At 53.7% G+C, this 24,704-nt stretch overlaps 3 protein-coding genes across 3 annotated transcripts; 2 read left to right on the forward strand and 1 right to left on the reverse strand.

Moving 5' to 3' along the window:
• Positions 1 to 485: 485 nt before the first annotated feature.
• MgBmh2 (Bmh2-like protein) lies at positions 486 to 1,947 on the forward strand (the record flags this gene model as incomplete). Its single annotated transcript, XM_003850609.1, has 8 exons — positions 486 to 591; positions 718 to 725; positions 784 to 830; positions 886 to 905; positions 962 to 973; positions 1,116 to 1,390; positions 1,443 to 1,530; positions 1,588 to 1,947. The coding sequence occupies 8 exons, from the start codon at positions 580 to 582 to the stop codon at positions 1,945 to 1,947; spliced, it is 822 nt and encodes a 273-aa protein (XP_003850657.1).
• Positions 1,948 to 5,968: 4,021 nt separating this feature from the next.
• On the forward strand, positions 5,969 to 6,382 carry MYCGRDRAFT_94380 (uncharacterized protein; the record flags this gene model as incomplete). Its single annotated transcript, XM_003850610.1, has 1 exon — positions 5,969 to 6,382. The coding sequence occupies one exon, from the start codon at positions 5,969 to 5,971 to the stop codon at positions 6,380 to 6,382; it is 414 nt and encodes a 137-aa protein (XP_003850658.1).
• Positions 6,383 to 17,145: 10,763 nt separating this feature from the next.
• MYCGRDRAFT_94382 (uncharacterized protein) lies at positions 17,146 to 21,743 on the reverse strand (the record flags this gene model as incomplete). Its single annotated transcript, XM_003851161.1, has 8 exons — positions 17,146 to 17,195; positions 17,409 to 17,600; positions 17,772 to 18,836; positions 19,137 to 19,238; positions 19,554 to 20,039; positions 20,409 to 20,933; positions 21,210 to 21,299; positions 21,731 to 21,743. The coding sequence occupies 8 exons, from the start codon at positions 21,741 to 21,743 to the stop codon at positions 17,146 to 17,148; spliced, it is 2,523 nt and encodes an 840-aa protein (XP_003851209.1).
• Between the last annotated feature and the right edge of the window lie 2,961 nt (positions 21,744 to 24,704).

A 24,704-nucleotide genomic window follows, 5' to 3' on the forward strand; every position in this document is an offset into this window, starting at 1 on the left:
TTGAGAAGACTCTGGCATCTGCCACTGAAAGTCTCTGTTGGTAGTACTGGTACATCGAGTCATTGACCAACTCGTCGTCCTCACACGACAGCTTTCCTCCTGTCCACAGAACGACACTTTCCCTCACGTGCCTGTCAGCATCCCGTCGTGGTCATATGCTGGCCACGTCATGCCTGCCAGGTGGTGTATTGATAGCTGCAAAGACCTGGCCGGAAGTCACATTCGCTGCTGACAACAATGAACGTGATTACCTGCCCGAAAGTCGCGATGCCATTGGAACGGTGCAAGGAACCAAAGTACTCAACAATTGCACGTAATTCACAACACTGTTCGCCATTGCGTGCGCGCGATTCAAGTTGTTGCCCGTGGCTGAACTCATCGCGGAAGTGTGGCGCTGCTCTCTGTTTGTGCCACATGCTCTTGGCGACGACCTCCCGTCTTCCATCATCTCGAAACGCAACACCTCTCTCACCTTACATCAACAACATCCTCCACCACCACCGCGACTATCCACCCCGCTCCCCTATCCGATCCATCAACAACACACGACCAAACGACACACCCTGACCAACCCGCAAAATGGCTACTGAGGTACGTCGCTGCCCCTACCCCTCTCTCAGGTGATTGCGCGTGGCTGCGCATGCCTCATCCTCAACGAAACCACCTCGCGCCATCACCTTCTCACAGCCTCAATTCGCTAACTTCTAATGCCCACAGCGCGAGAGGTACGACCTCCGAGAGCTTCGCGTCCGCACGCGCGCGCCCTCACTGACACCCGAGCAGCAAGACTTTCCTCGCACGACTGTGTGAGCAGGCTGAGCGCTACGATGGTACGTCATGCTCCACTGTTTGAGTCGTGGAGCGATTTGCTGACCTGTTTTGCAGAGATGGTTAGCTACATGAAGGTATGGAGTCGAAGACTGTGAAGGCGAGAGAACGTGCAGCTGACAAGTCGAAATAGGAAGTCGCAAAGGTACGATATGACCACCGATAAGGTCCCTTTCACTCCCACCATTCCAAATGACCTCCAAAACGAACCTACATCCTCCCGCTCCGACTGCCATCGCAATTGCCGTCGACTGTTATCGCGATCCGACCACTGACACACACAACAGATTGGCGGTGAACTCACTGTCGACGAGCGCAACCTCCTCTCCGTGGCCTACAAGAACGTGGTCGGCACACGCCGTGCCTCGTGGCGCATCATTTCCAGCATCGAGCAGAAGGAGGAGGCCAAGGGCTCGGACAAGCACGTCGGCATCATCCGTGACTACCGTCAGAAGATCGAGACCGAGTTGGAGAAGGTCTGCCAAGATGTGCTCGATGTGCTCGACGAGAGCCTCATTCCCAAGGCCGAGACTGGCGAGAGCAAGGTCTTCTACCATAAGATGTGCGTGCATACAATCGGTTGGCGAAAGAATGACACGCTGACAATGTCAAAGGAAGGGTGACTACCACCGCTACCTTGCTGAGTTCGCCTCCGGTGAGAAGCGCAAGACGTCTGCCACTGCTGCTCACGACGCCTACAAGGTATGTACTGATCTGACACAACTGCATACGTCCCACAAATGCTCACCATCACTTCAGAACGCCACCGATGTCGCCCAGACCGAGCTCACCCCAACCCACCCGATCCGCCTCGGTCTCGCCCTCAACTTCTCCGTGTTCTACTACGAGATCCTCAACTCTCCCGACCGCGCATGCCATCTCGCCAAGCAGGCTTTCGACGACGCCATCGCCGAGCTCGACAGCCTCTCGGAAGAGTCCTACCGCGACAGCACCCTCATCATGCAGCTTCTCCGCGACAACCTCACCCTCTGGACCTCTTCTGACGGCGCCGAGCCCGATGCTGCTGCCGGCGAGACCAAGGCCGAGGAGAAGGCTCCCGAGGCCGCTGCCGAGGCGCCCGCTGCGGCTGCCACCGAGGAGTCCAAGCCCGCCGCCTAAACGCGTGCACGTCTTTATGAAGTCATCAGCGAGCGCGCCCTTATCGGGTGCTGGCGTGTGCGTTCAAGTGTGTTTTGTGTGTTTTCAGATGGGAGCGCGGCCTGACGATGAGAATCTTTCTCTCCCTCCTCTCACCAATTTCTGTATTGTCATTGGGAATCGTGGGAGTCGAGGGCAAACAAAGCAAGCAAAAAAAGGGAAAATGAATACCAACACTTTTTCTTGATCCGTACGAACGTTTTTCGAGGAAGGATGTCTCTCATATCAGTCTCGTCGTCTTCTCCATTCCGCATGCAGCGTTGCGACCAAGATCATGGTACCTTGCATTTTCGGCCCCATACCCAAAGATTGCGAGTCTAGCCATATGTGTATGGTATTTCGTGCACCACGACAGTCTTTACAGGAGATGAAATGCAGCGAATGATCCGACTTCTTCCAGCGCCGACTTTGTACCATGTGGCGGCGTTCGCGTACACTGTGCGCACATGTCCGTTTACATGCGTGCCTATATGGCTGTACTAGTACGTCTGAATAAGTTGCCAGGTACGCTGACATGCACGCCTATACAGCGGTACTGGTATGTCCAAATAATCGGACAGAAGCGGTGCCATGCTGGCTTATGTAGGAGTACAGACACGCTGGCATGTCGGGTGGAATAGCTGTACAAGTCTGTTGGCATGCCAGCTTATTTAAGTGTTCAAGTACGCTGCCATACACGCCTCTATGGCTCTACCCGTACGCTCAAACTGCCGCACAACTACGTTGGCTTGCCAGCTTGTTTACCCGTACAACTACGCTGGCATATCGAAGTGAATAGCCTTACAAGGACGCTGGCATACACGCCTCTATGATCGTACCGGTACGTGTGCAGCTATCATGACATGCCAGCTTATCTACGCGTACAGGCCGGTTGTCTGATCAACTCCATAGCCGTATTAGCACGCCTCCGTAACCATACACGTACCATGGCATGTTAGCGTGTTCAGCGAGGAAGATGTTCACGGCCAGTATCACATCGCGACATACATCATCTCGACACTCACATGCAGACTCCAGAACAACCACACTAAGCAGGAAGCGTAAGCTTCACTTCCCGCAACCACGTTGTGAATGTTCACCTTCCCACGTCCCGTCTATCGCTCTCTGTGGAATCGACTGCCGACCGACCTCGCCGAAAACTGAGATCGAATATGGAGGCCATGAGCTCCTAGCCCTACTCGCTGGTCCTTGACGGAGGTGAGGTTGACCGGCGGAAGTGAGACATGCTTACCTACCACGCGGGTTGGAGTTTGTGGTCTGGAACGTGAGGCCGGGGTTTGACTTCTGGTCGAGATGGAGGATGTGGTATGGGTTGGGCTGTATCGAGTGATGAGTCGTATGCCTGAAGGAACTCGTCGGCCAGATCTGGGGGCTGAAGGACTTGGGTCTGGCTAGGTCTCCGCTTGGGCATACCCTTTGAGCATGATGCGGACTGCCTGCTGGCGTTAGCACGATGTATTGTGGATGCGCTCAAGATGCTAGGCTACATGCATACCGTGCGGAGCTGTTTTCAAGCTCGATCAGCCCTCGGAGTGCGCTGGTTCGCTGGACAGAGATCTTGCTTGCTTCTGCCTCCTTTGAGCTTCAGACACCTGCTCCAGGAGATCGAGGTATCTTGTGAAGAGCGGAAGAGGTGACTCAGCAGTGGAGCGGTCACCCTCGCTGATTTGAGCCACAGTGTGACGAGCTGGCTGGGCCAACGGCGGGAACGGTGTACAGTTGAGCGCAACGTTCGTTCATCGGCAGGGCTGATACATTAAACGGTCGATGGTTGCCCTGGACACCGGACGGCCTGGTCTTGTATTTGCATTCCGAGATGCATGAAAGAGGCATATGCAATGCCAGCAGCTGATCAAGCCAAATGGACTGTACGAGCCACATGGTAACGACTGCGAATCGGGCAGGACGTGGTCATGGTCGCCTGAACTTCCTGTGCGTGAAGATTTCTCACAAGACCACGAGTATGGACTTTGTCAATGAACGAAGCAACGACTGTCCAAATCGTTCCAATTCACAAACCAGTCTCACCACAACGACGGAGCGTCGCCTCACAGCCCTCTCTGTTTTCTCTCCTGCCGTGCCGCACGGCTCACCCAGGCAACAATTGGTGGATATCGGCGTCTAGAAGCGTTCTGGCTATTGACGGCTGTATATGCCAAGTCGTGATACGGGAGGAAAGGTGGAGGAAGTCTCAGCCCGCGGAAAGAAGTGTGAAGGTCAACCTCGTGTAAGAAAGCGCATTTCCAGCTGCGGCCCGCCCGGGCCGCTTTTAGCCGGGACTTGAAATGATTCAACTTCCAACGTCGCCTTTCAAAGTCTGTCAAGTCCCCCTCGACATCAGCGACCAACTCCTGCTTTATACCAGAGCGTTCGAACCTGCGTATCAACAGCATGATCCAACATCGAGCGATTGTCTCCTATTCACCATATGCAAAGCGATGCTCGAGGGAGCTCCGCTCGGCGGACAAACACTTCACCCGCCCGGATCGATGTTGCGCTAGTGTCACACCGTCCAGTTTGTTTACTTCGTAGGGCATGGCCGGATCAACACAGCGACGCACCCGACCTCTTTTAGGGCCCCGGTGGCCCCCAAAACTTGAGATCCGCCACAAAGCCCCAGATGCGAGCCACGGAGGGTGAGGCGGGACGATGTCTCAAGAAATCTTCCCGCAACACGAGGGTGTAAAGACATGGCGTCGGTACTCTCGTTTCAGACTTCGGCATCTTCTCGACACCGACGAACGCCGCGCTGTCGATGGACAGGGCAGCAGTCCTTGATGAGTTGAGCAAGATTGGAGTCCTTGATCTCAATGCCGTCAACGATGGCGAGCCACGTTGAATGGCGCACGTGACATGGCTGCTTGAGCTTGGCTGTCCAAGCCAGCGCTGTCGTGATCAAACGTCTCGAAATGTGGTCGTTGCCGTTACTGTAGGGATCAACGGCGATCATAACAGTTAATCCATGCCACGAGTTCGAGAAATCAGAATGTTCAGCGATGACTATCACCAAGCTAACGACGATGTAGTGACATAGACATATTCGGCTGGACCTCGGGACGATGGTGTATAACAGCCGAGAGAACTTATGCTCAACGATCGTCGATTGAAGCTGCCTGGCATACAGCCGCCAGAACGACATCCCACGTGGACGGCATGTGTGAGCTTTCCCATTCAAGGTGGTGTACAGGCAACAGTAGTGGTAGAGGCAACAGTAGTGGTAGTAAGCATGCTCCAGGCTGCTCCTTCATACCTCGGAGGTACTGTCCAGCTGCCGAATTTGGCTCAGACGGGACAATACTTCTTACGCGAAAACCTGGTCCACAAACAGCCACTTCCATGCAAGGTACCCCAACGGGCCGTAACAACCACTCTGGCAGCCGCCCCGGCCCCAAAGTATCCACTCTCATCATCAGGGCTTTCGCTGGCGGTCGCACCTTACCCCGGAAACCGAATGATATTGATGTATGCACTCTGAACATCAGCGCAACATTACAACGAAGAAGCCATGCCCACATCAGACCTGATCAAAGATGTGGCATGGCCTCGGTCCTTCTCCAGCCACCGATCGAACAGCAGATTGGGGGCTGATACACTGCCACAGTTCGCTGTACCGTGCCGTCCTGAGATCCTCTACGATGTGTCTCAGAGCTTCAACCGTTGGTACGTCCGAGATCCCATCGCCCAGACCGGAGTCTGATGGGAGATGCTGTCCCAAATTTAGTTGCGGTATATAGCACATCCAGACCTCGTTCGCGGGTGCTCTGCAGTATTGTGAACATCAAACTCGACATTTGCGCGCATCAGTGCGCTTCACCTCGAATATGAGGGTCTTTGAGGTGACCGCTGTTGTGCTCGCGATCCTCGGCAGCGTGGATGCTACTGTCAACAACCACCATGCGGCGAATCGACCTCTGACCTGCGGACTGAAGGGAAACGACAACAACAGAAATGTTCTCACTCAGTGTGGATCCAGTCTCCAGCAATGCGCGGCCAAATGCGCGAACGATCCGAGATGCAGGTCCTACGGTGTTGGACAAGGGTCTTGCAGGACGTATTCAGCGCCAGTCGAGAGCTGTGCTCGGGCTCGCTCAGCTGGGGCATGGAAGTTCTTCGACAAGGGTTGCGGATTGCCCAAGGCGAAGCATACGACGACAAGACGGGTTACGAAGACGAAGAAGCCGGTTGTGACGGTGACCAAGACCAAGAAGCCGACCAAACACCACACCACTGCAAAGAGACCTGTACCCACGAAAAAGTCTACGACGGTGGGGAAGCCTTCGACGACGAAGAAATCCACGACGACGAAGAAATCCACGACGACGAAGAAGTCTACGACGACAAAGAAGCCCGGGACGGCAGTCGATCCCGCAACAGCGAAGATAACAACGACTACTAAACGTTTGACAACTTCGAAATTGCCCATTAGCACGAAGAAATCGGCGACTACACCGAGAGTATCAAGCACCAAAGGACGGACTACCACCACCACTCGATCGAGTGTCAATAACGATCGTCCGTTCACCAGCTCTAATACCCGGTCTATTTCGCGAACGACTAGCCAGAATCCTGGCCTCAACGTTAACCCAGTCTCGAGCTCTCGCCCTGCATCTTCTCGTTCATCATCAGCATCTTCTCGCGCATCTCCTGTTTCGTCTTCCTCCGTATCTTCACGCGCATCTCGAACTTCGTCTTCTTCTGCATTTACTTCCCGTTCTACTACAATTCGTACTACCCCGACCACTGCTTCCTCTCGTACTTACACAGGCGCATCGATCCCCATGGCTACTACAACTTCTAGCGGAAATGACGGGGATGGCGATAGCGGGGATGGTGGCGAGGACGACGATCCTGATATCTCGGTGAACCCTCCCGTGACTGATGCTCCATCTGCTACAACTACTTTGCCTTCAGACGATGGGCAAAATGACAACGGTGATCCTATCATCAGTATCGACGACCCCGAAGCCTCGCCGGATGCGTCGGAGGAACCACCTTATCATGAACCTACCGTGCCCGCAGATGCAATTTCGGCAATCTCGACCACTGTCTCAGTCGAGCCCAGCAGTGGCTCGTCAGCTCCATCCATGCCTGCCTCTGCAACAACCCACGCACCGGCCACGTGCCGCTCGAACGTACCATTCGGCATTGTGGCCCCAAGTTCTAACCAGGCCTTGCATATCGCTCCTGACAATTCCGCGAGCGACTCCGTGACTCTGGGCTCCGGAGATGGAGCATCCAATTTTGTCCTCGACGAAAGATGCCATCTCGTCAGCACGAGTGGAGACCCAATGATTGCGGCCTTCTCTGCAGACGGCGAGTATGATGGATTTGTGTCAATGGACGGGAATTTCGGCGAGGAAGACGCCTGTGTCTACGATATTGATGCGGAAGACGTGATCAGCTGTGTGTGCGATGCGATTCCGGTCGATTTCGCTACGGTCGGACAAGGAGCACTTGTTTTGATTCCGAGAGGACAGCCGGGTCGTGCTACTATTGTTGAGCTGCATGCTGGCCAGGTGACGAGCTCCACGAGCATGATTGCTACTGCTTCTACCACTGTCAGTTCCAGCGGCGGAGCAGGATCTTCGACTGGAAGGATGACTGCTGGTCTGAGCGCGGTAATTACGACAACATCAAACGCGCACTCCACGAGCGCAAGCACTTCCCTCGTGGACGACTCCTCGTCGAGCGTGTCCGGATCCTCGAGTGGTCAGGCTTCTATCTCGTCCTCGTCCAAGGAGGCAATGAGCCCGGAGGCCACCTCAATCCAGACCTCGTCCCGAGAAACTTCATCCTCTACCACCGATCTCGGATCTCTCGAGTTTCAATCCTCAGCTCCTGCTTTGACACCGAGTGGTACGACGTCCTCTAGCACTTACAACTTGGTCTCCACCTTGAGCACCATTCTCTCTCAGACGGCCAGTACCCTGGCTGCGTCCAGTGGACCCATATCTAGTGGCAGCTCGTCCATCGGCGACACTCCTGTCAGCACAGAGCGAGGTGCCTCTGAAGATTCGTACTCCACTCTCGACACCATCTCCTCTGACGCTGCATCTTTGTCCGCTGGATCTGGCCCGTCGGATACTGAAACTTCGCTCGCCGCTCAAGCCAGCTCTTCCGCACCAAACGAGGCGTCACTGGAGTCTCCGATATCTACCGCGACAACGCCGAATATTGGTTCGACGAACCTTATTACAGGAACCACAACTCCTCGCGACATTGGCGAGACAAGCCCTGTGTCCCAGAGTGAGCCAAGCCCTCCAGCTACGAAATCTGCGATCGGCGGCGTATCTATCCCGGATAACGACACTACGGACAGCGGCGAGGGCACCCAAGATTTCCGGTGCGAGGCGGACGTAAAGCGGTCCATGGCCACCGATGGCTTCAAGGTCAGATGCAATAAGGAAGTCGTCAGTGAGGACGGAAATCTGATTGACTCCCTTGACGCAGTCACAGTATTTGACTGCATTCGGATATGCAAAGAGCAGTTGACTTGTGTTGCCTTCAACCACGATGATCTGAGTGAGAAGTGCGAGATTTTCAGCGCAGTCTATCACGTCGTTTCTGCTCCTGGAATCGCCAAGGGACAACGATTGCCGCTTTCCAGCACCTCATCCACGGCTTTTGTTTCGAGCACAGAGAACAGTGCCCAATCTACGGCGGCGAGTTTCCCTGTCGCGGTGACATCGAACGCAACTGGCGAATCAGCTTCCTCGACCGAATCCTCCGATGAGCCCTTCAGCGCCATTTCTACTGGCGTTTTTTCGACCGTACCCGAGAGTGCCGACCCTGCTCCTTCTCAGAATACGGATGACGCTTTGACCAGCACCATGGCTTCAGCTCAAAGTTCCGATGCAGGATCATCTCAGCCCAGCGAATCCACCAGCGCTCGAGATGTAAGCATTACGTCTTCGGCATCGAACGGCGTCGCATCACTCGGCGACAGCAGCACTCATTCCAGAGCGCCGACCACCGAAAGCAATGAAGAGGTGACTTCGAGCCTGATGAACGCATCTCCTGAGCAATCGGAAGCCAGCACTTTAGTCGCCAGCGGCATCGCAAGTCAAAGCTCTGCGCAGAGCACGGCGCAGGGAACAGATAGCTCGACGACGCCTGAGCAGATTCCTGGAGCTACTGCCGCGATCACCAGTGCTCCTGCCTTGTCGACGCCGTCCGCACCTTCCGAAGAGCCAAGTAGCTCGAGTACAACTCTGGACGCTGGGTTTTCCACGACAAGCTCGGGTGCGGTATATACCACGATTACCTCATTTGGACTCCAGTTCAGCGACCTCTTCACGTCGACAATCGTGCCCTATATCGCTGGACCACTTACCACGGAAGGAACCATTGTGGTGAATTCGCCTCCTCAGTTTATCACAAAGACTGTGTACGATCCTACAGCCACTCGGCAGACTTCTACGGACTACACGATCGGTCCGGTCGCCACGGTCATCATTGTTGATCACGCTATCTACACCACCATAACCTCGTACGACACTCGATTCGAAGCGCCTTCAACCTCAACAATAGCGTCTTTCAACGCAGGTCCTCCACTTACAATCGGCACTATTGGTGTCGATTCTCCTCCACACTTCGAGACCTTTACCTCCTACGGAGACTTCGCTACGGTGACCGTCACTACAATCTACAAGAACGGGGCGGCAATCGCGACCGTGATTTCGCAGCTGCCCGCTACGGCCACATCAACAACGTCCCCAGGCTCCACAGCGGACTCAGCTGCGGGTTCTATGACCCCTTCAAGCGACTTCATTGATACTATGCAGTCCATACCAACAACCATCGATGCCTCATTGAGCACTGAGCAGGTCTCTAGGAGTACGGCTGCGCAGGACCAAGAGATTACCTCCGTGTTGAATACCGCAGCGAGCGGAAGCTCTACCTCCATGCTCAACGACACGCCTTCGGCTCAGAGTACAACCAGTCTGGAGTCCGAAGCTACAGGAACCGCGGCCGTCACTGGAGCTCCGAACGAGACAGAATCGCCAGAGATAGATCCGACCCCCACCTTGACATCCGTAGCAAATAGCGATGGCCTGACCTCTTCCTCAGCGTCCGGAAGCAGCACTTCCACTGCAGCTGTGTCTAGCTCTACCATGTCCAGTACCGACGAAGATCCCGAGATCGATCCTGGGACTGTCATAGACGACACAATCTTTTCCGGATGTCTGACCGGAGATACGGCATCCGCTCAGATTGGCGGCTTCAACGTTGTGTGCGGGCAGAAGGTTACGAGCGGCAATATGATCCGCAGTGGCCCCGCAACAAGTATGGACGACTGCATTAATATGTGTGCAGGTCAGCCGACTTGCATCGCATTCAACTTTTCGGCAGAAGAGAACACTTGCGAGACATTTGATGCGGTCACTGGTCCGCTTGAACTTGCTGATACAGTTGCGGTTGGGCAACGGCCGCCGGTCTCTACAACCTCCCAGAACACCATCACGACTACCACGGAGTCGAGCTCTGGAGCGGCTACGGCTCTTCTCACCACCGAAGCAAGTTTGACCCAAGCAGACGAGTCTACAAGCCCGGTCTCTATTGAGTCTCTCTCGTCGTTTATCGTACCCCAGCAGACTTCGAGCAGCACGGATCCAATTCCTGAGGAGGCTACTTCTCCGAGTAGCGAAGCGGCGCTAGAAAGCACCGATATGAGTTCCACTTCTCTCACAACGAGCAACGAGGCTGGTGCAACCAGCGCGGCGTCGATTACCGTGGGAGCCACATCTCAGGATGGGAATGCTCCCACGACAATCAGCCAGATCATCGATAACATGACGACTACTCAAACCGGCGAGGCCGCCGTATCGAGCTTTCAAAGTGACGAGGCCACTCTGACTACTCCTGCGGACATCAATAGCACCTCTACATTTTCGACGAGCGAAGAGGGTCACAGCATGGCATCGCTCGATTCTCAGGCCGACGCCAGCACTTCTACTGACCAGAATCCCGTTCCGTCTACCTCGACTGCTAAACAGCTGGAATCCAGTAATGCTGTCGCCCAGGAGAGCGGGATCAACAGCACCATGATCCTAATCATCGATACCACGACCCCGCTCGAGATAATTGAGAACACTTCCACAACGATTGAGAAGGTCGATACCAACACACCCTCGTCTACGGCGTCCACCATCGCCCAGGACGCTGGAATAAGCATATCAAGCACATCGGTTGCCTTATCAAACCCAGCGAATGTTGGTGGGTTCGAATCTGCATCCACATCAATTACTCAGGATACTGAAACCCTCACTACATCGGCGCAGTCCGTGGATTCAGGCCCCTCGCCCACCGATTTTGCAGAGCAGACAACACTTTCTGCTGCTGGAGACTTGAATTCATCTGGACCCACACAAATCTCCCTGCCGGCAACGTCGTTGTCCATTGGAACAGGAACAGGTATTTCTGCGGACTCTCTACCTGTAACAACGCCCGAGGTATCGACAGTTGCGCCAGTTCAGAGTAGCTCTTCATCTGCCGAACCCCAAATACCAAGCCTGACCACACCATTCTTGTCGACGGAGGTAGTGGCTAGCGAAGCCGACAATGCCACTCCATCGATTGGGACTCCTTCCGCTTCCGCAAACGGACTTCCGTTCACCGAACCTACACCCGGACTGGTAAGCAGCGATACGCCAGTCAGCACTTTCATTACCAACTCAGGTCAGCCCACGAGCTTCTCAAACGGAGATGCCGCTCAATCTGCCACCAGTGATGATGAGTCTTCCACCGGCGTGACAGTTTCACTGTCGAGTCCTAGTGAGTTGCTATCAAGCACTATCCCTGAGATAGAGTCAACCCTGGTGGCTGGGCTAGAGCCCCAGGTCGCGACTACAGCAGTGGAGCTGTCTCCGGCTGAGTCCGAGACCTCTGCAGCCTCCATCACCTCCATTGAGGGCTTCCCGTTCATTGAAACGACTGTGAACGCTAGTCCGTCATCGTCGGGCGACGAGTCTATTCCTCGGCCTAGCACCTCGGATATGTCGAGCGAAGATGCCGACGCTATGCCAGCGCAAACCGCCTCTCCGACCATCGCAAGCCCTGATCCTATCTCAAGCGAGGATCTGCCCTCCACTGCTGCCGGACCCGCTGAAGATACCGAGACCGTGTTGAGCACTGACACAGTTGAGATTCCTGGCGGCCTCACCAGCTTCACTTTGAGCCCTACAACTGTCGAAGATGTCATGCCGAGCGTTGATTCAACTTCTGGCCCCAAAATTATCGACATCGGTAGCCCCTCATCAAACGGAGATGGTCCGAGTACGATCGGAGACATCCTCAGCACGTCGACCAGCGAGGACAGCGCTCAACTCACATCGCAAGACTCCGCCTCTCCGCCCACCGACATGAGCTCAACAGCTTCCAGCTACATCAGTACTACTACGCTCGACATGGGGTCAGATATCAGCCCTGTCAGCAGTTCGAGTATTGCTTCGGACGACGGAGATGTAGGTGACGACGAAAATGGGACCACATTCATCGACGACGAGCTCAGCACTGCGCTCTCTACCGTATCCAGCATTGCATCTGAAATCTCGACTGAAATTGCTGGCTTGACGACGACAACAATCCATGAACTTTCATCACCAACGCCCGTGATTGGAAATGATGTTTCTTCCGCGCTCTCGACCGTATCAAACATTGCATCAGACATCGCAAGTCAACCGGCTGGCTTCACGACGACGACAAGCGATGAGGTTTTGGTACCCACGTCCATTGCCGAAAATGAGGTTTCTTCCGCATTTTCTACCGCATCTGTCGACACGAGCAAGGCGGACGACCTCGAAAGCTCGGCTTCATCAACTAGAGCGGGCTTCTTTTCCGCAGTCTCTGCTGTTCCTAGCACAGACGCCACGAACGTCCTACAGACTTCGACTCCCGCAATCGAGGATATCCCGTCGATCTCGTCCATTGATATTGACGCTGGAAGTTCGTCAACAATGTCTGGCGGCCCTACAATATCTGCCCCATTCAGTATCGACGCAAGCACACCGAGCAATCCGGAGCCTTCCACCCCTTCCATCAATCTCATGTCATCGACCACCTCCATAGAAGCGGGCGTCTCATTCTCTGCCGAATCTAGCACCGTTGTCAGCACACCGAGCGACCTTGAGCCTTCCCCTACATCGATTGACTCGTTCCCATCGAATATCTCCATCGAAGCGGGCATCTCACTCTCTGATCCGTCCAGCACCGATGTCAGCACACCAGGCCAGCTCGAGACTTTGACTGCAACAATTGTGAACATCCCTTCAAATGGCGTCAGCATTCCCAGCGTACCGGGCGAGTCGGACACCACGACTACAACACTCTCTATTGTGGACCCGACATCTGTCCTGGAGAACCTGCCACCGACCTCCAATGTTCTTGGGCCAACGTCAGTCTTCGAGAGCATTTCGAGCGGCACTGACGTCTTGAACTCTGAATCGAGATCTGTTTCTCAGAGCTCCTCCAGGACTGCTGATATTCCCGGACCGACATCAGTCTTGGAGAGCGTGCCACCCAGCGGCGATGTCGTTCAATTTTCCTCGGCCCCACCGATCGAAACTGATACTTCTTCTTCCGCACTTTCTGTAGGCGAGCTCTTCTCAACAAGCACATCGGATCTGTCCATTGGTGCCAGTAGCAGCGAGTCTCCAGCACCGACCATCCCGGTCGCTATCCGAGATTCAGTGTCGATCGACCAACAGATAACGTCTGAAACCGTCAGACTCTCTTCAACCAGCACTTTTGCCTCAGAGACCGAGACAAGCAGCCTCGTCGTGACACGCGCCTCGCTGAATCAAGCCACCGACAGTATTACATCGGTGTCCGCACCAGACCTCCAGAGCACCAGTCTCAGTCCATCGCTGTCGCTTCCAGAGATACCGACCACCTTGCCATCGCGATCCGTGACCACGGGCGATGTTGGCTTGCCCACAAGCATCACAACACCGGAGATTCCCTTTATCTCCTCAACGAGTGACTTTCTCCAAAGTAGCGCTACAAGCGAGGCGGAGCCCACCACCACGACTGATACAGAAATGCCCGCGGGTTCGACAACGGTCTCCGTTCAAGATGGTGTACCCGCACCAACATCACTCGAATCGCAGCTGACTTCCGCGATCGACAATCTGCCTCAAATAAGCACTTTCAGTGCATCATCCAGCGAGACAGTTGCCAGCATGTCGTCTACCCCAGAGATAGTCTTACAGAATTCGACAGCAGCGCCTTTTGTCTCTGCATCAATTCCTGAGGTACTGCCGGAAAATGTGCTTCCAAACACCAACATGGACTCGCCATCGACCACCCCCACAACCGAGGTTTTCGGCGAGAATCGTTCCAGCACGGCGCCTACTATCTCTGCATCTCTCCCAGAGGTACTGTCCGGAAACGTGCTTTCGACCACTACGATGGACGTATCGACCACTACCGCAACCGAGCTTTCGAGTGAGGTCAACTCCAGCACTGCTCCCGAAGCGGAGTCGGGAATCGCCTCAACGGTTTCCTCGATTCTGGAAACTGGCATACAAATCACCACCGCTCCTGCCGGCCCAACGAGCGTCCAAGAGTCCGCTGCCTCTTCTCTGGGCTCTGTAATCTCGTCGGTCAGCAGTGGCATCGCTCCCACCACGGCCTTCACGACTAGCGAGGAAATATCCACTATTCAGAGCGGAACCGAGTCCAAGATTGACGGAACCACCTCTTCGACTGTAGCTATTCCAGGCTTGACAACGGCGAGCTCTTCCCTTGGCACGGAATTCCGTTCCAGCGAGGATACGACTGTTATTCAAGTCAACACTGCTGGGAACTCCACGGCCACTTTCTCTGCTCCAGCTGACCTCGAGTCGACTGTTTCTTCCCTAGTCAGCCAGGCCCCGGCGGTTTCTCTCGAAATCATGACTGCCTCGACTCCATATGTCCCAGAGATATCTGTCGACCGATCCTCGACAGCCTCGTCCTTGACTGTAGCTATTGCGGGCTTGACCTCTACGAGCTTTGCTTCTGTGACGGACGCTAGCGAATCGACTGCTTCACCATCTAGTGAGGACACATCTGCAGCGAAGAGCAGTACATCTGCAGACTCTCTCCCGGCTCAAGCTGGTCTTGAATCGACTGTCATTCCATTGATCAGCCAAGTCTCCTCCGTCTCTCTTGAGATACCGACCGGTTCGGTATCGAATGTGCCAGAAAGTACCGACGGCCCAGCATCCACTGCCTCCTCCCCGACTATAGCCACTCCGGACTTGACGTCCACGAGCTCTGCCTCTCCCACGGACACCATCGAAATGACTGCATCTCCTTCTAATGAGGATACATCGGCAGCCCAGAGCAGTACTTCCCCGGATTCACTCACCGCTCAGGTCGGCCTTGAATCAACCGTGGCTTCCTCATTCAGCCAATTCTCCTCGGTCTCTCTTGATAGTCTATCTGGACCAGAGATCATCAGCAGTCTACCATCGACTGCCACCTCCTTCAACGTTCCAGGTTTGACGTCAACACTCTTTGAGACCTCCTCTCTGAACGATCCATCGTCTACGTCGGCCAGCAGCGGAGAGATCTTTGAGTCCACTGCAACCGTGATATCAGGGTCTTTCCAAGTTCCTCTACGCCTGATCAATCGTCCACCATCACCACCAGCAATGGAGGAATCGTGGACCCTACCGCAACTATCAATCCGGGTCTCTCTTTGTCCACTCCCCAATATCAATTCAATACGAGCTCTACAGTTGATCAGACTTCTGACCTAAGCAGCAACTCTGCGTTCATCACGACAACGATGAGTGTTCAGTCTTCGCCCAGCATCGAGCCGACCGTCCCTATCGTTCTCCCTATCGATCTCACATCTTCAAGCTTCGAGCCTTTGATCGAGGGAACGACAAGTTCGCGATCCACGTCAAACATTCAAGGGCCTTCTTCGGCAAGCAACAGCTCTACCGTTACGACAAGCAGCTCTACTTTCGGTACCACCGGCATCAGCACTTCCGTCTCGACAGATATTGAGCCGACCCTCCCGATTGTTCTTCCGGATAGCTCCAGCACTGCAATCATCGTTCCTTCACCTGTGAGTACAACTACTGCCGCCATCGCGGGCTCAAGCGCGACCTCTTCGCTCGTCCAGGCAATAGACACAGCCGCATTAAGCTCTTCAGCCTCATCTGCTCAGAACTCTGCCGGCGACCGGAGCACTTCTCGTACGAGTAACAACAGTGGAGAAAGTACCCCGACTACCGATTTCACGAGCGCGACCAGTAGCTTTAGAGCCGCCACACCGGTGATCGGGACCCCGTCCTCGACAAATATCGAGCCAACTCTGCCAAATCCTCTCCCCGTCGATTCCACGACTGCATTTGTCAACCCTTTGTCCTCTGGTACAACTGTCATCGCGATTCCTGGCTCAAGCACTGGAGAAAGCTCGCCAACGAGCAGCAGCTTCAGCATTGCGATAAGCAGCTCAACCACGACCTCGACGGCAAGCTCGTCCATTCCTGGTACCTCCTCCATTCCTGGTGCCTCGACAACTCCAATTGAGATTATTCCATCTCCAGCGACCACCGTCACTTTGGGCAGTAGCCCCTCGCCTTCTTGCATTGCCGAGAATGAGGTCTGTGATCCGAAGCTTCTGGACCAAGTGATCCCTCTTGCATGCTGCTCAGGATTTCAGTGTAGACTGGGGCATGTTTCGGCGGCCATAGGTTCAGAATCTGCGGAGCTTGACGCCTCAGTCCTCAAGTGCCGACCTAGTGCGCCCCTGGTCGATGGCTCATTGTCGATTGGCAGTCAAACGGCGTTCAATTCTTCCGTCACGACAGCTGTCAGTAGCCTGTTAGCTGAAGCTAGCAGCTTTGCGACTGCCACCTCGATCGTGCCGTCGACAACGTCGAGTGTTGACACTACCGCCCCGTCGACTGCGAGCACTCCGACTTCGCTCTCTCAATCTGCCTCTAGTGCGACCACGCAAATCTTGACCACGCCAGTCTTGACCACGCCAGTCTTGACCACGCCGGCCTTGACAACACCAGTGTTCTCAGTTCCAGGTGCCCAAGGTTCGTCCTCTTCTCAGAGTACATCCTCCACTCCAAGTTCATCCTTTATGCAAGAATCGTCCCCGGTCCAGAGTCCATCTTCCACTCAGATTTCATCCTCTGTCCAGAGCTCCTCGGCTCAGTCCACCGTTATCAGCCAGGTTTTCTTGACCACGACGGTGTCTTCTTCTGCGATAAGCATTAGCACTGCTACGTCGTCAACGTATGCCACGCAGTCTTGCGCTCCGCTCAATCGGGCTTGTTCTTTGGATACCATAGATCCGCTGTTCCCACTTGGCTGTTGCGATGGGCTCCAATGCAGAATCGCGAGCGCCTCCATTTCCGCAGATGCCGGTTCTCAAGACATCGGGGCGTCAGTTCTCAAGTGCCGACCAAGCGCACCTTTGGCCAGTGCATCAGTGTCACTTGGTATTACGACGACTATATCACAATCGAGTGCGTTGGCTTTGGGCTCTTCCGTCAGCACATCCACCAGTAGCCTTGAAAGCGCTGGCAGCTCCACGGTCACTTCGCCGCTTGCTTCGACGACCATGTCTTCGCTTAGCTCGATATCCTCCTCTTCATCAGCCGGCACTACGATCTCCTCACTTGGTAGCACTACCGCATTCTCTATCTCGGAATCAACCACGACAGCAGCATTTCCGCCAACCGCAGAAAGCAGCAGTACAGTTTATTCCGCTGCTACCGCCACTCCTTCTTGCGTCGCTCCGAATGCACGCTGCATTGAGCCCATCACAAACATACTGTTCCAGCCTGGCTGCTGTCCTGGATACGAGTGCCGCATCGCAAGCATTTCCTTGGATGTGGGATTCTCCTCTGATGCTGAGGCGTCAATACTCAAGTGTCGCCCAAGCGGAAGCTCAATCGAGGCATCATCGTCAATTGGAGTCCAGATAAACTCAAGCTCGTTGACGGTGACAGCCTTGAGCTCTTCTGCGCCAGTTGTCGGCAGCTCTTCCGCGCCAGTTGTGAGTAGCTCTTCCGCGCCAATTACCAGCAGTTCTTCGGCATCAGGTGTCGGTAGCTCTTCCATTACCAGCACCTCAACTTCGGCAAGCCTCGCTTCCGCTTTGAACTCATCTACTGGCACCACCACGAGCTTATCAAGTGCCACGACGACTCGATCTTCTATTACTACCGGCCTTCTGTCGAGTCTGGTTGATGGCATTGCCAATGGTGATGGTTTCACATTCTTGAACGATGAAACCAGCGGTACCGGCACAAGCTCGAGAACATCCGCTCTGTTGTCCACGATGAGCGCCTCCAGCATTTCGACTACTTCTTTATCGCGGACAAGCACAACTTCTCCCGTCGGTCCATCGACAACTCTTTCCGCCACGTCTTTGACTTCGTCGTCTATCCTCTCATCGTTAACGTCAAATCCGGTCATTGCAAGTTCATCTTCGGCGTCGGCTTCCTCCCCGTCCACGGCAATCAAGTCAAGCTCGTCTCCGGCGGCTATATCAAGCTTGTCAGCTCCCAGCTCTATTTTGGCTAGCTCGAACTCTTCTCTTTCGAGCGCTGTGTCCTCAGCAGTAACGTCGTCTGCAAGTCCGAGCGCTGCATCCAACCCGTTGCCGTCCACTGGCACAACAATACAGAGCGCTGACACCACGATACCGAGCGTCTCCCCGTCCGCTGGCACAACGATACACAGCGTCTCGTCTTCCACCGGCACAACACCACAAAGTGTCTCGCCCTCCAGTGGGACAACAGTACAGGATGCCTCGACCTCCAGTGGGACAACCATAACTTCGGCGTCTCCCGTGGGATTCTTTAGCTCTTCCACTTTGGCGACCTCTTCCCTATCTACGTCTTCGACATCAGCGACCCTGTCAGCTTCACCGGCGGCAATTTTGACCGGCTTCCCTTCGAGCTTGCCCGAGGTGGCCTCGTCCGCGCTTTCAACTACGTTAACTACAACTGTCTCCTCCGCCGCTGCCACTACTAGTAACTGTATCGCCGAAAATGGACTGTGCGATCCAAAACTTTTGGACCCTCTGCTCCATCTCAATTGCTGCACAGGCTATTAATGCAGAATTGCAAGCGCTACTATCGCCGCTGATGCAGGCTCCCTGGACATCGGAACTTCCATTCTCAAGTGCAGACCAAACGCGCCTGCGATTGAAATATCGGCGGGAACACAGGCGATGACGTCCCAGACTGTGCCCGTCTCGCAGTCTACGATCACCCCAGGGAGTGCCTCGACAACTGTATCAACGAGTTCAGCACCTGTCAGCATCGTGTCCACCTCGTCGTCCCTACTCGTCACCACATTGTCTCCTCTGGCTTCAAGCTCATCGTCGGCGGCAACGACGTCCCAGACTCCTCCCGTGAGCAGTCAAGCGTCCACAAGTCTGACAATAATGGGTCCGGCAGCGCTCAGTACGACTAGCTCCATCTCGAGCATCTCCTTATCGAGTTCATCAGCCAGCCTCAGCACCAGCCTAGCACCAGTGAGCTTGTCCTCAAGCTCATCTGCAATGTCCACAAGCCTTAGCACCAGCCTGGTGCTATTGAGCTTACCTGCATCGTCCGCAAGCTTTACCACCAGCCTGGCCCCATTGAGCTTGTCCTCAAGCAGCACGACAAGCTCTATTTTGAGCACTTCCTCGCCGAGCCCGTCCGCAAGCCTCAATACCAGCTTATCAACACCGTCCTCGTCCCTAACCGCTACCACATCTTTCGCTCCAGTAGCAAGCTCGCCTCTAAGCACAACGTTAAGCTTAGCGCAGAGCCAGCCCTCAACCAGTTCAAATTCCGTGTCAAGCTCGTCGGTCGCGTCCGGAGGAGCAAGCTCGTCCCTCGCCTCGGCAAGCTCTTCATCTTTGGCCCCATCAACTACCCTCAACACCAGCCTGGCCTCGTTGCGCTCCTCCTCCTCATCAGATGCCTCCCCCTCATCAGGCCCCTCCTCCACATCAGGTGCTTCAGCCATAAGCTCTTCCATATTGAGCGTTGCGTCGCAGGCCCCCTCATCCTCGAGTCTTTCGTCCGGCGGCACTCTAGCATCTACTCAAAGTCCATCGTTGAACGCAGGGACTTCGACAACGGTTTCCAGCGCCTCCTCGGCCGCGGCCACCTGCAAAAATGTAGACCAAAACTGCAATGAGATCTCGACACTTCTTAACCCAGTCTTGGGTAATGGTGGTTGCTGTACGGGACTCGAGTGCCGCCTTATCGCTCTCTCAGGCTCTTTGGCAAGCGGCTCTCTCGCTGTCGGTGGGCAGGTTCTTCGGTGTCAATCTTCTGGAGCAAGCGTCTCGGCTTCCGTGGGCATCGGAGTTCAGGCTACTTCGTCGACGATCAGCCAAGCTTCCACAAGCCAGGCGTCGACCTCGCCGGCGGTATCTTCCTCCATGGGCCCGGCAGCCTCCTCACCCACCCTCTTCTCCTCCTCCTCCTCCTCCTCCGCGACGACCTCCACGACCTCATTGTCAACCTCTTCATCGGTCTTCTCGTCTCTCATGGCTTCGTCGTCTACACCGAGCGCATCGTCTTCGGCGAGCGTATCGTCTTCAGCGAGTGTATCTTCTTCAGCCAGCGTATCGTCTCCAGCGAACGTACCGTCTTCATCGCTCTCTTTGTCGCTCATGGCTTCGTCATCTTCAGCGAGTGCGTCGGCTCCAGCGGCCATCTCGCCTTCAACAAGCTTCTCGTCCGTCGTAGCCCAGCAGACGACGAGCTCTTCCTCCGGAGCAGTCACGACATCCGTGTCTTCTCTATCCACCAGCACGACAGCTACCACGACAGTGATATCTACGACCGTTGCAACGACTACACTTGGCGCTGTCGCCTCGAATGCTGCTAGTCCAAGCTCTGCCTCAGGCTCCAGCCAGAACGCAGCGTCCAATTCTACAGGAACGTCCACTGCTCCGCCTGCCCCAAGCTCCAGTTCGGTTGCGTCTACATCGACAACATCCTCTCAAACGCCAACTGTGTCTTCTGGTACCCCGTCGACAAGCTCTTCGACTTCGACTCTGGCCTCATCATCGACATATTCGACTGTCTCTTCCTCAGCAATGTCTGCGGCATCATTATCGTCACCTTCGACAATTTCTTCGGGTACTTCCTTGGTCTCATCTTCGACTCAAAGCACGGCTCTTCTTTCAAGCTCGTCGCCAAATGTCTTATCGTCCACGAGTTCGTCAACAGTCCGCACGAGCACATCAACCTCCATACAATCGAGCAGCAGTTCAGTCGTCCAGCCGAGCAGCAGTCCGGCAGTATCATTTACCAGTACCACGGCCACGCTATCGACCAGCGCCGCAGCTACGCAGTCGAGTAGCAGTACAGCTGCGCCCTCGACTAGCAGTCTAGCCGTCCCACCCAGCAGCAGTCCAGCCGTTCAATCGAGCAGCAGTCCAGCCGCCCAATCGATCAGCAGTTCTGCGGCATCGTCCAGTCCGGCAGTATCCAATTCTTCAGCCAAGCCAAGCTCCAGCTCCATCCCTCCCACATCGACAACGGCCAGCCAGTCGACCACTATCACGACCATACAGACGACAACTACTACCAAAGCGGCCACGACGACAACGACATCCTCCTCGAAGACGACTTCTGTATGTGCAACCCAAGGTGCCGCGCAGACGGCCTGCGCAGTTCCGGAGTACAACTATTCTACTTCCGGCGGCAAAGTCTACGCAATCTGCAAGAGCTCCGACTATCAGGGCTACTCCCCTGCTCCGTATCCCGGTCCATACACCCCGGAGTCATGTGCCGAGCTCTGTTCCCAGACCGCTGGCTGTCAAAAATCTGTATGGAGGATTTCCAATGGGGAATGTCACCTGAAGACAGCGCCCAATCCCGTCACCTGGGCCTGTGACGATGCGTTCTGGAGCGCTCGCTTGATATCCTCGCCGCCTGTCACAACAACGACTACGACGTCCGCGGCTCCTGCAGCTGCATCCACAAGCAAAGCTTCAACGACGTCCGCGACCAAAGCTGCTACAACGACAACGACAACGGCGGCAGCTGCTACCACTGCTGCATCTTCGTGTGGAAAGGCCGGCGATCGCTGTTTGTTAAGCTCTGACTGCTGCACCGGCCTCGGCCTCACTTGCAAATTATTGAGCGGTTCGGGTGGTCTGCTCACGTGTCAACAGGGCAGTGGTCTATTCAGAAAACGAGACTTGGACGCAGACCCACCTGAGCTTGTCAAATGTGATCGTCAAGCAGCTACAGGAGCCCTGAACGTGGGCGGCTGCGAGAATTGCTACTGCGATCCCGAAGAGGGCACGTTCAATGCCTACTGTACTGGACAGTCTGGAAGTCGACAAGAGTGTGCGAGCAGCAGCGAGTGTCCCGTTGGAGAATTCTGCTCGCAATATCCTGGGTTCACGACAGGTCAATGTGTGGCGTCGCTGCGAGGATCCGGAACGGCGTGCAAGTCGAATTCAGTGCTCTTCATGGTGTGGTTACCGGTAGAGGTAGGGTGCTCACCACCACCACCAACAGACGAGAAATCGCTCACCAACTCCACTAGTGGTTAAATACCAGATTACGTAAGAATTTGGGGGCCAAAAGGAGACGTTTTGGGAACGACCCGAATATCGCTTTCCGGTATTTAGTAGACAAAGAGACCCGCGGATATCTTCGAGATTTAGCTGTTTTGCGAAGCCTCCGGAAGGCGTTTATATAAGTTTCGACATCGACCTCGCCGTCGCGATCCTATTAGCCCGGAGCTCGCTCTTCTTAGTTACCGGTATATATATAAATCCTTACTACTACTACTAACAGACGAGAAATCGCTTACTAAACCAACTAGTAACTATACTAACTAATACTAGTAACTAAATCTACTAGACTATAAAGAGCACTAGTCGAATTACGTAGCTAAGAAGAAGCGTAGTTAGTTATATAGGAAGAAGAAGAGTAGTAGAGCGGTAAAGTAATAAGAGACGAATCTCCTCTTTAATTAAATAGTAAAGTTACTATATAATTTACTATACGAATGTGCCTTCCCTAGAGGAAGTAACGAACGGATTAATTATATCTTTATAGATACATTTCCTTAGTCGTACATTTCCTTAGTTCTTAGATAATTAGATAAACGTAGCTAGAACTACGGCAATCTATATATACCTCTTGTTTGTTTGTTTGTTTGTTTGTTTGTTCTATTTACGTCCTATAGGAGTCTATAACTATGTAGGACGGCTGTCTCGCGACAGTAGTCTATCTATGTACAATCGTTATTCTCTCGTATCTCTTAACCTTAGGGAAAGACCCGTGCCTAGGATAGTAGCGAGCTAGTATCGAAGGACTTTAAAGAAAGACAAATAAGGAAAAGTAAAAGGAGTGTAGGCTAGACGGTCTCGTCTTCGCCTCTTGCTAGGTGCTAGGACCTAGAAGCAATCTTTATATCCAAGAGAAAGGTAGTAAGGTATTTCTAGAGTTCCTTATCTTCTACTATTTCTAATAGAGATTGTGCTTGTCGTAGCGGTAGTAGCCTAAATACATCGTAGATAGGGCAGCTATATACGAGGTGTTCTACTATTTCTCGTCGTCCGTAAGGGTAGTCTAGCGTCGTTACGTGTCTAAAGCGATAGAGATAGGACTTTAGGTATCCGTATCCTAATAGGATAGTATAGAAGGCACTAGTTAAAGCGCGTCTTCCTCCTATTCTATGTTTTCCTAGCGAGCTCTATAGAAATCGACTAAGGTAGCTATTTGTATTCCTAGGTACCTTATTAATCTCCTGTTGTCTTACTATTTTATATCGGGTTTTCCAGACGCTAAAGAGATCGTCTTTTGCGTAGTTAGCCCTCTCGTGTTCTACGAAATGCTTATATTATCGAAGTCGATAATAGAGTAGTTGTATCTATATTCTCTATCGTTTTTACGGAAGTATCTCTCTCGAGTCCTCGTATCGGACTTCTCGCGTATCCGAAGGCGCGCTTTAGATAGCGAGTCTTATAGGGTAGTTTTCGGGTAGCTTTGCTACGCATAGAGAGTATAAAATTAACTATCTCTCTAGGCGTAGATCCGGGGGGAAGAGATTTAACTCTACTTCGGACAGGACGTTTAGGGCAGTACGGAAAACGCCTAGGATCTTTCTATAAGCCTTACTTTATAGAGATACTAGAGGTTTTATGCTCTTTTTCGACCGCTACTAAACCGGGGCCCCGTAGTCTGCTATTATAGTAACGTAGGCTAGGTAGATCTTTCTTAACGATATAGAAGATAGACTGCGTTCGGTATTTGCTAGTCTTTCTAATCGATAGAATGCCGCTTATGCTTATGCCGATCTTATTATAATATGCTCCTTAAAGGTAAGACCGGCGTCTAGCTAAATCCTAAGCTACCTTATCGCTTTCTTTGCCGGGCGAATAATATCGCCGTTTAGAAGAATTACCGGGCAATTAGACCCTTTCCCTTTCGAGAAGTGTACTAGGTCTGTCTTTGCTAGGTCGAAAGCAATCGAGTTCTTCTTTCCTAGGTCTATTAGCCTTCTTGCCTTACGTTCTAGTACCTTAGAGTTCTTCTTAAGGGACGTAGATAAGGTAGATAGTCTAATGTCGTCGATGTAGGAACTAGGAGTAACTCCTTATAGCAAGAAGAATATGTCGCGCGTATAGATAAGAAAGAGGATAAGAGACATCGAGCTACCTTGCAGAACGCCGATCTCTACGTCCTAGAATTCTTATATCTATCCGTCGAATGCTATTCGTAGGCGTC

Source organism: Zymoseptoria tritici, chromosome 7 (genome assembly GCF_000219625.1).
Source record: "Zymoseptoria tritici IPO323 chromosome 7, whole genome shotgun sequence".
Lineage (NCBI taxonomy): Eukaryota > Fungi > Ascomycota > Dothideomycetes > Mycosphaerellales > Mycosphaerellaceae > Zymoseptoria > Zymoseptoria tritici.